The sequence below is a fragment of the Pseudophryne corroboree genome, chromosome 8, assembly GCF_028390025.1.
Source record: "Pseudophryne corroboree isolate aPseCor3 chromosome 8, aPseCor3.hap2, whole genome shotgun sequence".
Classification (NCBI taxonomy): Eukaryota; Metazoa; Chordata; class Amphibia; order Anura; family Myobatrachidae; genus Pseudophryne; species Pseudophryne corroboree.
The window spans coordinates 374,573,287-374,589,296 of NC_086451.1; the positions used below are offsets into that span (position 1 = coordinate 374,573,287).

Below are 16,010 nucleotides of genomic sequence, written 5' to 3' on the forward strand. Positions count from 1 at the left end.
GTCTGGTGTGTTAGAACTAATCTGTATAATAATATATACACCTCCAGTCCCTATACACACATATGGTATTAATCGGAGTATAAATATTACCTCATTGTGTTTTCACAAGAGAACAGAGAGAGGACATTAGTGAGGGGAGGAGAAAGGGGCGGACTAGTGTTTCTGCCAAGCACTTAGATCCATTGATGACTGAGAGGTCACAATAACACAAATGTCTCCCGCTCTCAACAGGTATACGGATCTCTGGTGGAGCACCTGATATCAAGTGCTGACATGGGGCTTCATGGTAAGGAGCTGCTTTCTCTCTATTAATCCATCTGTCTTTCCTACACTCATTTTATGTTATAATGGTATAATTTTTTCCCACCCCCTTGTATATTGTGATCTTTTATTCCGCACCACAGGGGCACACTCCCGCCCTGGCTGCTAATTCCAAGCCAGTCCAAGTGTGTGCTCCGTTCTCAGGCAGTAGAGGAATGTTATTTTATCTATATTACCGCTCACCTAATCTCCCCTCCCTCAGTCATTAAAGGCATACTAAGCATGTATGCATCATACTTGCCTACCTGACCCTCTCCATGAGGGAGAAAATGCTCTGTTCCTGGACTTTCCTGGTAATGTATGATTGCCATCACCTGTGGTGAAACACCTTTCTTATCAATTAACTAGCTCACCACAGGTGATGGCAATCATACATTACCAGGAAAGTCCAGGAACAGAGCATTTTCTCCCTCATGGAGAGGGTCAGGTAGGCAAGTAAGGTATGCATACCTCCCAACTTTCTAAATAGCAGAAGAGGGACGCACGCGCGCTCCCTAAAAGGGGGCGTGGCTTATTAAAAAGGGTCCGTGTCTTCGCGGTAGGACCCGCGATCGCGAGTCACGCCCCCGTTTTGGTCACTGAGGGGGCATGCGCACAGCGTCTATTCACCGCTGCTCTGCTAAGCAGGGCAGCGATGACAGAATACTCCCGAATGCCCCCCCCCCCCCACCGCGGGACACTGTGGCCCGCGGGTGGGACAATGGGACAGTCCCCAAAAACCGGGACTGTCCCGCGAAAATCGGGACAGTTGGGAGGTATGTGTATGGCTTGCATGAAAGTTCAAACAGTTGGTTTTGAGTATCTTTGTAAAGTAAGGATTAAAGTTACGGAGAAATTACTTGAGCTTAGTTACTCAGTTGAGTAAAATGACTGTTTCACATCAATAAATTAATGGAGTGCATGTTATTTCAGTTACAAAGGCAGGGGTTATTAGGGCAGTAGGACAATTACTTTGCATGCATAGCGCATCAAGTTTACATGAAGAAAATTCTTAAGTGACAATAATTAAGAATCACTATAAATTATACTAGCCATGGGACTGTAATTCTTATTGATCAAAGGTGAACGGCAACTATAACCTCTATGAATATACAGGCAAAAGGAGTATGATATCACAGCTGGAAGGGACACATCAAATTCTGATGCCTTTGATATGTAAATACAATATTATTGTGTCCAAAAAAGAAAAAGAAAGCATATATCTGCTGTCATAATCAAAAGCAATAATTTGCCTGAAGATAAATGTGACTAGATGTAGTGTTGCCTTTTAAAATCTTTTAAATTATAAAGTAATCTATCTTCCATTACAGACTCTCTCGCTCTCTCTCTCTCTCTCTCTCGCTCTCTTTCTCTCTCTCTCTCTCTCTCTCTCTCTCTATAAATATAGTGTGATATAGTGTGACAAGGTCACTGGAATAATGGTGAAAGGCAAGTATATTTGTCCCAGGTTTCTTACTTATGTGTTTTAAAACCCCAGGAATATTGTGTTGACGCTGCTGAGAGCTTTTGGTAAGAAGTGGATAAGTATCCTGGGGTTGGATGTGAGAAGAGAAGGCTGGTCTCAATCCTTTAAGGCCAAGTTCGGGTCTTTGGGCTTTTAGCTTCGCAGAAGGTTAATTAGGGCTTTCAGCTATATGGGTGTGTTAAAAAGGCTGCCAGCCTGATCATTGCTCTCTCACACTGCCTTGGAAAAGAGGAGAGAAGTATCTGTGAGAGAGAAACCTGCTGTGAAAAAACAAGGTGGTCTGTGCCTGGTAAACTTCTCCTTGTATTTTTTTAGTGAGCTAGGATTATCCTGTGTTTAGTTAGTGCCAGACGGCAAGGTATTTTATTTTGATGTCTCTTTCTGCTTTACTGCACAAAAAAACTGGTTGAGGACAGTTACACCAAACCAACAGCCTTGTGTGATCTCTCAGGTGCTGCTCACAGCCATCTACCCAGGAGATACTACCTGTTCCCTTGACCCTCTTATAATAAATAAATAAATAAATAAATAATTGAAATTTATATATATATATGGCTGACCCCATGAGGAAGGTGCAATAACCCAAACAGGCCATAGGGATAACCATGTACCTGAATGCTGACTGCATCCTTAATATCTGGATGAGTATATTGTTGCTATGTTTATAAAAGGACTAATGCGTCTTTCTTATGAAAGACTGTTTTTCTATTTTTTTTAATTGATGGTGTGCTGATCTCCTTGTGTTTGTCCCATGTGGACTTCCCGTGGTACGGTTTATAGTTAAAGTTGACCTGGCACCCCCGGACTGTTATATATAAGTGGGTGCAATTTGCTGCTGGATTTTATATATATATATATATATATATATATATATGTGTGTGTGTGTATATATATATATATATATATATATATATATATGAATATGAATACCGGATAGGGGTATAAGCGACCTGAGGTGTATGTATGTGACCAAGTGTAATAAATATATAAAAGATATATAAAAATATAATGTCAATTTATTTCACAACATTAGGAATAAGTTAAAGTACAGTACCAATGAAATAAAAAAAAATTTACATATAAGAATTAAAAAAATGAGAGTCCTTTACATAAAATACAGTTCTAAAAAACGGTTTTTAAAAAGGGAATGGACATATATTAAATTCTCAAATAAAGTGCGAATTGTTTGTGCAAATAAGCTAATTTAAAATGTGGAATACAGGTTGAGTATCCCATATCCAAATATTCCGAAATACGGAATATTCCGAAATACGGACTTTTTTGAGTGAGAGTGAGATAGTGAAACCTTTGTTTTTTGATGGCTCAATGTACACAAACTTTGTTTAATACACAAAGTTTTAAAAATATTGTATTAAATGACCCTCAGGCTATGTGTATAAGGTGTATATGAAACAAAAATGAATTGTGTGAATCTACACACACTTTGTTTAATGCACAAAGTTATAAAAAATATTGGCTAAAATTACCTTCAGGCTGTGTGTATAAGGTGTGTAAGTAACATAAATGCATTCTGTGCTTAGATTTAGGTCGCATCACCATGTTATCTCATTATGGTATGCAATTATTCCAAAATACGGAAAAATCCGATATCCAAAATACCTCTGGTCCCAAGCATTTTGGATAAGGGATACTCAACCTGTAATAGCATATATAGTCTTAACTGATATAGCAGGAGGTCTCTGGGTGAAGGCCCAACGCGTTTCGTCTCCAAGACTTCTTCATTGGGTAAGTGACAAGCTATAGCAGAGCTCCTATATATACCCCCCTAATTGGGAGTTCGCACTTTATTTGAGAATTTAATATATGTCCATTCCCTCTTTAAAAACAGTACTTTTTTAAGTACTTTAACTTATTCCTAATGTTGTGAAATAAATTGACATTATATTTTTATATATCTTTTATATATTTATTACACTTGGTCACATACAAACACCTCAGGTCGCTTATACCCCTATCCGGTATTCCTATCTTTTGTTTTGCGGCAACTTACCATTGCCGTTTCCTTAGGGGGCAGCTGACGCCCAAATAACTGGGAGTGTTTTTTCTAATTGGGAGTCTGTGGTATCATAAGTGGCGCGGCATTCTTTTGCAATCACATATATATATATATATATATATATATATACTGCAACCAAAGACCCAGCACTCCAGCATACAAAGCTTTAACATGGTATGGTGCCTGAGCAGAAAAAACAATATAGGTTCCCAATCCTCACACACGCCACTTAGGACTCTCGAATAATGAATCACAACTCAAGTTGATATGTCAACGTTTCATCAGGGACAGCAAAAGTATAATATATAAATATACCTTATAAGGCTGTAACACCTATGTGCTCCAAGCCTCTCTGGACGCATCCCGGGGAGTCTGTCGTGGCATCTACCAATCGGTGCAGTCTACAATGTCATCGCGACCCCACCAGAAGCAGTGTCCTGTGACTTGGAGCACATGGGTGTTACAGCTTTATAAGGTATGTTCTTTATATTAACCTTTTGCTGTACTGATGAAAGGGGTGAAATAGAGATCCCTGAAATGTTGATATATAAACTTGAGTTGTGGTGATTCAGTATTAGAGAGTCCTGAGTGCTGTGCGTGAGGATTGGAAACATATATATATACATTCACTGAAGAATTTGTGTATTTGTGAGAGTGCGCCCGCCACCTTCGTGGACACCAATATACTTAGCGGACATCGTTCTGTTGGGATAGCACCCACCCTGGAATAATTGATGCGAGTACAGGACTTTTGTTGTATATTACATTACTGGAGAATTTTCTCTGGCTTCCTGATACCCATCTATGCCAATTTGGATTTATTTGAGAATTGACTATACATGGGCTATGTTTTGTTGTATATGTTACATGTTATGTTTTAGTTTTTATTTGTGATGGTGGAGTATCTGAGCTTGCAAATTTACAGTAATATCCAATAATTGATTGAATATCCAACTATGACGCAAGAAGGTACATATTTGTTGGACGATGGGTTATTGTCATTGGCAGAACAGGGAACAATCTCCTTCACTGATGAAGAGGTTGAAAAGCTACTCTTTGAAAAGATAGATTTTGAGTATCTGCCTGCTGATACACCGGTCGATGTTTTCTATAGACTTATTAAACAACGTCAAAAAGAAGTTGACCTAAGGCTGCATGGTCAATTCCTATCAGAGTATCATCGACGACGGCAGATTCCCAGAGGATTGCGCATCACCAACACACCTACACTAGGCAGGAGTAATCCTAAATTCTGTAGTCGGTGGTACGGAATCCTCAATAAATGTTCCTTTGACCTTATGGCCCTAGTCATTGAAGAGGTCGGTTTGGAGTTAAAGAACATCAAGATTGAGATTGAGGCTGCCAACACCGCAGCAATACCACTCCTGATGGAGGATAAATCACAAAATTGGATTGACAAGCTGCAAACACAGATCGATACTTATCACCGAGAGCTTATCTCTTTCAAACGTAAAAAATTAGCCGTTGTCACCAGTGATTATAAAAATCATATGGTGTACAGATGGCTATTAGGTAATACTCAAAATCCTAACAACCAGACAGGTAGGTTCCCTAGGAGAAGACGAGCTCCCATGTACACACGGGAGTTCGGATCCTCCATTTCAACATCTGATACTGACCCTAATGAGAGCACTCAACAGAGACGTTTTTTAGATCAGGGTCCCGAGTCCACAACAACAGCAGGAAACAAAAAAAGCAGTGTAGACCACATCCAAGGAGAAGCTGGTACTCGAAGAAGAGGGAGACCAAAAAAGACGTGAATGTCGTCTTTAATCTATCCAGTATTCAACTGGATGAGGCTGATTTGTCACTTTTAGCACATGGCCTGTCGTTTGTTCCCACTTGTCATCATAACAACTTTGAGAGCAGTATTGACCAATTTAAATTTGGTCGGCAATTAAGATTAAAATAATTTTTTTCTGATAAAACGAACAAAAATACACCATCACTTTTTAAAAAAAGCTCAACATTTGATCCACCAACACAGAATGCTAGTCTTAAAACGTTCTTGAGGGTGGTCCAGAGGGACACCAGTAATTTTTCTCCACCTAGACACTTTGATAATTTATCACAGTCGGAAAGGAAATCTTTGACTAAGTTGAGAGCAGATCTTAATATTGTTATACGCCCTGCCGATAAGGGCGGGGCGGTGGTTGTTCAAGATTGGCAGGATTATGATCATGAGATCATGCGCCAGCTAGCTGATCGTGAGACTTACAAACAAGTTGATTCCAATCCTGTACCAGGTATTAAACGTATTATAGACGAGTGTCTAAGAAGAGGGAGAGATAATGGATGGTTTGATGATGAATTATTCTCTTATTTATCTGTTGAGCATCCTCGGTGTCCGATTTGATATACCTTACCTAAGGTTCATAAAACCTTGGTGCAACCCCCTGGACGACCTATAATAGCGTCAGAAGGCTCTTTGTTACAACCGCTGGCTAAATTTGTTGATAGTATTCATCAGCCTATTGTGGTCGAAAGTATTAGTTATATTAAAGATACAGGTGACTTTCTTCAACAATTAAAAAATGTTGACTGTAAATATACATCGTGTCTCTTAGCTACAATGGATGTGAATTCATTATATACAGTTATTCCACACGATGGTGGACTGGAAACAGTTCGAGCTGCGCTGGTGTCTCATTCCACATGTACAGTACCAACGGAATGTATCATTGAATTAACTGAATTGGTTTTGCGATCCAATCATTTTATGTATAAAGACATGTACTTTGTACAACTCGCGGGTACTGCGATGGGGTCGAATCTGGCCCCATCGTATGCCAACCAGTATATGACGGATTACGAAACAACCTATATTTTTCCACATTATGGTCATCAAATTTTATTTTACCATCGATTTATCGATGATGTTTTTTACTTTGGCTTGACACTGAGTCAGCCTTTCACACTATGGTCAATAATCTTAATCAGTTGGATTGTCCCATAAAGTTTACCTCCAGCATATATCATTCTGAAATTAATTTTTTAGATGTTCACATCAGTAAGGTTGGGGATTCTTTCGTCACTTCTGTTTACAGAAAGCCTACTGATAGAAATTTGACGCTTCATGCCACTAGCCATCACCCTCCTGCATTAAAGGAGAATTTGCCAGTGTCCCAATTCTTAAGAGTACTAAGAATTAATTCAGATAGAGCCAACACTGAAGTCCAACTTGAAGAGGTTAAAGCACGTTTCCTGGAACGTGGGTATACCCATAGGACACTTTCCCGCTGTTTATCTAGAGCTCGTGATATATATACAGGGACACAGACCAGGAATAAGGACAGACTAGACAACCGTTTAGTTTTTGCGACACGTTATGATAACCACTCAGGGCATCTTAATAAGGTCCTTAAGAAACATTGGCCAATTGTAAGTACCGATCCAGCATTACCCTTTACGCGTATGGACCCCCCGATGTTGGCATACCGTAGAGGTCCTAACCTTAAGCAAATGCTCATGAGACCTGTATTATATCCTAATGCACCCATGTCTACCACACAGGTGTTGCAGCAAAAACCAGGCTGTTTCTCCTGCGGGAGCTGCACAACGTGTCGCTCGATGATGGTGGGGCCTACATTTTCCCATCCTCACAGAGGTTCCACCATTAAACTTAAATATCATCTACATTGTAGATTAGATTTCGTTATCTACATCCTAAAATGCCCATGTGGACTGTTTTATGTCGGGTTAACTACCCATAATTTCAGGGATAGAATGGCGAATCACCGCTCATCTATACATGTCGCATTGAATAGTGGTAAATCAGATAAGCCGGTGGCCCGCCATTTTGTTGAAGCTCGTCACCAGGTTGCTAGTCTAAAATGTAAAATCATCGATTGGGTGCCCCCGATGGTTGCCGGTGGAGACCGAACCAAGAGGTTGAAACAAAGGGAGTGCTTTTGGATCAACCACTTGGATACGGTGTCCCCAAGAGGACTAAATGAATGTAACCCCTATGGGGTGTTCCTGTAGAGATTTATGAACATTTTTGTTATATTCTATGTTATCACTGTTACATATGTATATTTATGTGTGTATTGTCTTGTGTATTACTTTTGTGTTTATTAGCCCATCCTCTCTGGTCCCTGATGGCAAGAATTTAAATAATTCAAATAATATAAAATTTTATCATTTTACTTAATCAGAGCATCCATTGGAGATACTAAGCCCCCCTTAGGTTTAATTTGAGTTAATTGTGTTGTTAATTACATATATATTATTCTAATGGAGAATGGCAGTGTTTTTACACTTTTCACATGTCCCTATGGAACTGTGAGTAGGTGGGGTTGGTGTAAGGTCCTCAGGTGATGTAAATGAGCCTGAGTGGTAAGCGGCTTACAGCTGACTGGACAAGTGCGGGTCCGCTGTTACAGCTAAGTACTGTGAGACGAGCCGCGTGTCCACTTCCGGAGTTTGGAACGCATCGCGTCCCACTTCCGGTCGGTGGAAAGCAAGACGCGGCGGTGAGAGAGCCAGCAAAGGCTCTTTTGCCCTTTGACTGTAGCGTTTACATTTGAAACACGGCGGACAAGCGGGCAGCGCTGGGAGACAGTGTGTACTGTGATAATGTATCACATTGAGGTGTTTTGTCCATGGGGACACACTTCCGGCCTGAGGGTGTATATACATTTTGAATTGTAAATATCGTTCCAATAGGTTGTGTTGATCAGCAATATGGAGTATCAGTGAACTCAGGACACATTATACTAGGATTGTGACCTATATAGGTAAAAGTCAGTTTGAATTGTATGTCTCTTCTGTAAAACCGTGGAGTCTTTTGGTTTTCTAACAGTCTCACATTATACATCTAGTCTCTATAGAACTGCACATGCTGCTGGCAGTTTGTTGGATCCTGATACTGCCCTCCTTTAAGCTTTTTTGTAAGTGATACATATTTCTATCTAGACACTTTAATAAAACTTTTTGCATGAGTGGGTTAAATGGTTGAATTAGGCACGCACCAGTGGATTGGTATACTTTGTTAAGGGGAGTGTGGTGGTTATTCTGATACCTTTGGTGATATGTGTCACTTTTGTCCATGGTGTCTAATTATGAGAATATTTTTTTTTATAAATTGTATATTATATTCACTATATGAATAGGGTGTTTAAGCCCTGTTTATATAGATTGATACTTTTTGCCATTGTCATGGGGCCTGGGAGGCTGAGTCTTTTCTCATTTTTGTATTCATTTTAGGCCTTGTTCAATGATTGTGCATAATGAAACATATGATATCGTACTGCCTTTCTTGAAAAAGATCCCTTGGTAGGATCGAAACGTCGATTATATGAGGCTACAATAAAGAACAGTCGACATTCACTGAAGAATTTGTGTATTTGTGAGAGTGCGCCCGCCACCTTCGTGGACACCAATATACTTAGCGGACATCGTTCTGTTGGGATAGCACCCACCCTGGAATAATTGATGCGAGTACAGGACTTTTGTTGTATGTATATATATATATATATATATATATATATATATATATATAAGCATATATATAAGCATATATATAAGCAAGTGGCAGCTGCGGCACTCCAAGTGGCTTGGGTTACGGTCGTTAGGTCGACACAACTTACGTCGACACTCATTAGGTCGACCACTGAAGGTCGACAATGCCATTAGGTTGACATGTATCAGGTCAACATGGCTGTTAGGTTGACATGTACTAGGCCGACCGGTCAAAAGGTCGACTTTTCGGGATTTTTTTCATACTTAACGATCCACGTGGACTACAATTGGAATGGTAATCTGTGCGCGAAGCAGTAGCAGAGCAAGGCATCTTGCCCAAAGCATGGCGAGCGAAGTGAGCCATGCGAGGGGACACAGTGCACTAATTTGGGTTCCCCGTCACTTTACGGAGAAAACGACACCAAAAACAGTCAAAAACCTCATGTCGACCTTTTGACCTGTCGACTTAGTACACATCAACCTAATGACCATGTCGACCTATTGTCCCTGTCGACCTAATGCATGTCGACCTTCCATGGTCGACCTAATGACTGTTGACCTAAGTTGTGTCTATCCAAACGACCCATACCCAGGGGCTTAATCAAGACAAGAGAGGCGGCAGGGTGGTGGGCAACGTTTCAATTTTAATGTGCTTTTAATGTGGCAATATATATTATATACAGTATTGTCTAGTGATCTTTTATTTGACTTGGTGTTTGTAATTCTCTTTTAGTAACTACACGGCAGTGGTAGGCATCTGCTGCCTGGAAGTATTTTTTACAGAGAGGGAAAACTACTTTTAGATGCACTTAAAACTTTTAGTGGAAAAATGATTACACCAGCCGGCGGTATCAGTTTAGATTTGTCATGAATACAAAATTGTATGGTTTCTTTATGTTCAATACCATTGTGTTCTCTCACACCAATCCGCTAAGTACACCATTGTGTTCTGTCTCACCAATTCATTAGCAATACCTTTGTGTTCTCTCCACCAATCCACTAAGTATACCATTGTGTTCTCTCCATCAATCCGCTAAGTATACCATTGTGTTCTATCCACCAATCCGCTAAGTATACCTTTGTTTTCTGTCCACCAATCTGCTAAGTATACCATTGTGTTCTTTCTTATCAATTCATTAGCAATACCAATGTCTTCTCACACCAATCCACTAGGTATACCATTGTATTCTCTCACACCAATTCATTAGCAATACCATTATGTTCCCTCACACCAATTCATTAGCAATGCCATTGTGTTCTCTCTCACTAAACCATTAGCAATACCATTATGTTCCCTCACACCAATTCATTAGCAATACCATTATGTTCCCTCACACCAATCCACTAGGTATACCACTGTGTTCTCTCACACCAATCCATTAGCAATGCCATTGTGTTCTCTGTCACTAAGCCATTAGCAATGCCATTATGTTCCCTCACACCAAGCCATTAGCAATGCCATTGTGTTCTCTCTCATTAATCGATTAGCAATACCATTATTTTCCCTCACACCAGTTCATTAGCAATACCATTATGTTCCCTAAAACCAATTCATTAGCAATGCCATTGGGTTCTCCCATACAATCTATTAGTAATACCAATATACAACTACTTCTTCTATGGAGTAGAACCCAAAATATTTTGCGATAACAATATCGATATATAATATAACTTTTGGACTTAGTGGCTTTTTTTGTTTCTGTTGTGCTTTCTACAGTATCTACTACCTATAATGGTAAAACCAATTCTGATCCTGCCTCACATGCATCACAAGCTTCCTCTTTTAAGACTGAACCATACATATCTGTAGTATTGAATGGGTAGGGATTCTATTCCTGACAAATACTGTATATATTACTGTTAAATAAATAATAGTAAAGTTACATTATGTTACCACCTAGATCTATCACCATTTGTCTTGATCTGTGATTTCCATTTACTCTTCCTTAAGGCTTCAAGACCAAGGATGACATCTATTGCTATTCTCTGGCCAAGGCTCTATATTATGTTGTCTCTCCTGTAACAGTTGGATTTTATGCACCATGGGGCAGGAGTAAGGATATCCTTCTCAACAAGGTTGAATGTGAGTATTATAAGGGCAACATTTTGTGCGGCTGTCTCTGACTTATTGGCTACTACTGGTACTAGTGAGTTTCTTCAGCTAGGTGAATATATGAGTATTTCACTTATGAATCGCAAGGTGGATACATGTGTTCCTGTAATGCACCTTCATATATAGAGGACGCTGAGCAAAATACCTGTGACCCATCTTCATCTATAGAAAACTGAGCACAATACCTGTGATTCACCTCATCATTAATAGGTGGTCTCTAATGGTAATATCTTCAGCAGGGCCGTAACTAGGGTAGTGTCAGCGGTGCTTTGCACACAGCGCATATGCAATGCATATACTCTGTGGGCAGAGGACCGGCTGACAACAACCGTAGGGCCGCACTGTGCTGCTATTGTCCTCCTCCTTGATTTCTTTCATCCTTCACCGCCACTAGTTGCAGCGCTGTGATGTATGTAACTGTGCACCTGGCTCATTCTCTGCCAAGCACACAGTTACATACACAGGGCTGTTTCTAGCCAATTTGGTTCCCAGTGTGTGATGTAAAAATGCACCCGGCAAATGGGCATGGCCTCATGCAAATGGGTGTGGCATAGTCTGAAAAGACTACCTCCCATCCCAGTTTTTGACCCTGCACCAACAGATCACGCCCACCATAGGAAAAAAATTGTACCATATTAAGCCCCACACAGTAATGCCCCCTGCACCATATTATGCTACACACCGCAATGCCCTTGATACATTAAATCCCCACATTACGGCAGGCAAGAGTCTCCATTTTGCACATTACGGCAGGCAAGAGTCCCCATTTTACACATTACGGCAGGTAAGAGTCCCCATTTTCCACATTATGGCAGGCAAGAGTCCCCATTTTCCACATAACAGCAGGCAAGAGTCCCCATTTTACACATTACGGCAGGCATAAGTCCCCATTTTACACATTACAGCAGGCATGCGTCCCCATTTTACACATTACGGCAGGTAAGAGTCCCCATTTTACACATTACGGCAGGTGTCCACATTTTACACATTATGGCAGGCAAGTGACTGTGTCCCCATTTTACACATAGTGAGAGCGAGAGAGAGAATACTTACAGAGGCAATTCCCGCTCTTCGGCCCGCCTCACCAGTTGCTCCTCGCGCCGGCCGCCTCTCCCTCTTCATAGCTTGGCTCCCCCTCCTCCTTAGAACTCTTCTTGGAGGAGCGGAGTTTCACAGAATGATGCAGTTGTGTCGTGACGTCACAACGCAACCGCGTCATTCCGCGAAACTCCGCCCCCCCCCCCCCCCCGAGCGGGGTACTCGGGAAGAGGGGGAAGCAGGGAGACACAGTCAGTGCTGCAGCAGGTGCACGGCTCGCCTGCCCCCAAAAATGGCCCTGCACATACATTACAAAGCCGGCAGCGCTGCAGCTGCCCACGTGCAAACTCAACCGCAGTGCCCCAAAAGTTTGGTATGGATTTATTATCTATTTTAATACAATTTATTACACACCTGAATCAAGGTTGTGAAGGGGAGGGGGGGGGGTGTGGAGAGTGGGAATCATCTTCATGCTTTAATATAATAGTAATAGCATAATAGACGACAGTAGATGACAGGCTAGGCCAATGTGTTGTTGTTTTTTTAGAACTTTTTTTATTGAGGACGGAGCAAACAAAAACATAAGAACATTCCAGCAGTAAGAACATGTCAGTATGAATAAATGATAAAAAGATAAATAAATATACAATTGGGTATAAGACATATCAATTAGTATCATACATGACCAAGGCGATATAGGCATAGTCATTTTATCCCCATTGAATTAAAAATAGTTAGACTAAAAATGATCCCCTTTGATTCATGTGTCTAATAAATTAATAATAGAGGAAGTATGGGAGAGTGTTTTATTTTAATAAAATATTTTATTGCAATGTCAGTTTTTGGTTTTATAATATTACTTGTTTTGTAGTGCACAGGTTCAAGTGAACCAGAATACTCTGGCAGCCTTGAGTATGCTGAAACTTAAAGTTGTGCGTAATTTGGTATTTTTTCCCATTGTCAGATTTCACTATTGGGGCTCAGTAGATTAGATCATGGTATAGATTCTGATGAATGAAAGGGACAGAAGCTAATTTTACTTTCCTGTTATATAAGCATACCTATGTGCCGAAACATGTAGGAAGGAAAAGAAGGAATTCCTGAAGAACGGACAGAATACAAGGAAAACCACTGGAAAAGACCTCATCAAGCTTATCTTCCTTATAATATTTTACCATCCTGTCATCACAAAGGAGCACGACCTACGACAGAACAAACGTTATGTCTTCATCCGGTTCAGTGCATGGGAATTCGCAGGCAGTGACCAACTCTGGGCTGGGCTGATTACCACGCTATGTGATGGCATTGAGAGATGCTTTGGATTGGCGCCCATTAGTGTTTATCGAACAGTGGCCAAGAAAACCAAATTTATAGATGCTCCACTTAAACAGGAATGGGTTAGTAAGAAATTTTTATGTATCCCACTTTGGATTGCTACCTTGCTGGTCATCACCATTGGGATCACTGTAGGTGCTTTGATTCTTATATTTGGCTTTCCATTTGGTGATCCCACAGGAGATATGGTTGCTGCCGCTGAAGGTGTCGGGGCAACCGTGGTTGGCATCTCTGCAGCAGGAATAATTAGAGTTGCTATTACAGTGATTAGAAATGCTATTGTTACCCAGAAGGTCACAGTGGAGCAAAAAATGAATCGTACAGACATGAGCTCCCAGTTGGGCTTCATGAGCGATGTGAAGAGAGAGATTAAGACAATCACTTGTTACCTCAAACTCATTGAGGTCTTCCAAAGGCAGAAAATTAAAGTCATCCTAGAGATTACAAACTTAGACAAGTGCATGCCGGACAAAGTGGCAGGAGTTCTGAATGCCATGAATATTCTCCTCTCTGATCCCAATGCTCCATTTATTTCCATCTTGGCTGTAGACACCAGTATCATTGTGGAATGTGTTGAAAGCTCTCAGATGTTAAAAGGCATGGCTAACAATGGCTATCAGTTCCTAAACCGAATCATAACATTGCCATTCAGTATCCCCAAAATGGACTGTGAGACTAAAATGTTCTGCCTGGGAAATATAATTAATAAGAAGGGTGAGCTAATTCGAGAAACGGAGGAAGATATGACAGTAGACTCTGATATAACAAGTGAAAAAGATCAGCCCCTGCTTCGAAAAGTTGTCCCACACAATGATTCTGTTGTTAGTGACATTCCCTTGAGCAGGAGCAATGAGCAGGGACAATCCAACAACTTTCTACCAGATAAAGGAAAAAAGACAAAAACCTTAATAGATGAAGCCTTCAAATACCTTATTGATGAGAGGATGAAAGATGTCACTGACAATGATGTCCACATCAGGAGGGTGGTGAATACCATCATCGTAACCATCAGACTAATGATTATGGATGTGCCAAGAACACAGATAAAGCCTCACAAGGTGGCAGAGTGGGTGCTTCTGGCTACCCAATGGCCTTGCCGCCTAAGTTGGATATTGCAGTGCATAGAAGATGAACAACAGAGGATTTGCCTTGATGAACAAGATGTGGCTAGTAAATATTCTATATACTCTAAAACTTTACTCTGGAAAGTTTTTGAAAAGTCCCTGGAAGAGCTGGATGTCATTAAGTCAAGCCTTAAACATCTCCTGGAGCTGGACGGAGATCCTGAGATTTTTCAGAAACTATTATCTGAAAACTTCACTGTGGAAGATGCTAACTTTTTTCTGCCGTATACTGTTAATTTAGACTATTCCATTAAAAGAGAAATGGAACTTCTACGAGGCAGCAATAACATGTGGGAATCCAAGAAGAGCAACAGACTGACCATACTGTCTTTGCTGAATATGAGCATAGAGGAAGTCTGCAAAGAGGTAGGTGTATACCGTTATTAGTATGTCTGGTAAAAATTCACAATGGTTTCTTATAGCTATTAAATAAATAAACAAGTTTCTACATTCCATAATTCTGTATTTTTTTTACAATAAATGCATAATGAGTTAACATGGTATTAGTGCATCTGCTTTCATATTAAAATCTTGCGGTGCATTCAGTATCCTGACTGTCAGTATGCCAACTATCATGTGACCGATACCGGAATTCCAACACCACTCATGAGACCGGCACCAAAACATGACAGCCGACATCCCGTAGGTTAGCATCAGGGCTCGCCTTAGGGTTAGGTTCAGATGGAAGGTTAAGGTTATGCACTAGGGGGGTGGTTAGCCCTAAGCCGCCCCACCTGAGAAATAGCCCTAGACACCACTCCCAGAGTATTAGCCCCAGGCCGCCACCCCCGTAGGGTTAAGGTAGGAGATGGGAGAGGGTAAAAATACTTACCCCCTCCAATGTCAGGATCTTCAATGTCGGGGTGCCACTGTCAGTCAAGTGACTGCCGGCTTCCCGATCGCCAGGATGCCATACCAAACCCATAAGTTTATTGCATTTATGACTTTCCAGGTTTTCCAAAGTTTGCATGTAAACATCCTAGGACTGAACATATCAAAGCAAGTTGTGTACATATTGGGCCTGATTTGGAGTCACATGCATATTTAAATGCAGTATTTAATGCATTGCGCATGTGTCACAAGCTGTATGTGAACCTTTATGAACTTACACAT

At 40.7% G+C, this 16,010-nt stretch overlaps 1 protein-coding gene across 1 annotated transcript in view; it reads left to right on the forward strand.

The window, feature by feature from the left end:
* The first annotated feature begins 221 nt into the window (after positions 1-221).
* Positions 222-16,010, forward strand: part of LOC134947823 (NTPase KAP family P-loop domain-containing protein 1-like) — a 30,526-nt gene continuing 14,737 nt past the window's right edge. The window contains exons 1-3 of the mRNA XM_063935691.1: positions 222-286; positions 11,239-11,370; positions 13,495-15,263. Of these exons, the coding sequence (XP_063791761.1) occupies positions 274-286; positions 11,239-11,370; positions 13,495-15,263 (1,914 nt within the window). The 5' untranslated portion in view covers positions 222-273. The remainder of the gene's footprint in view (positions 287-11,238; positions 11,371-13,494; positions 15,264-16,010) is intronic.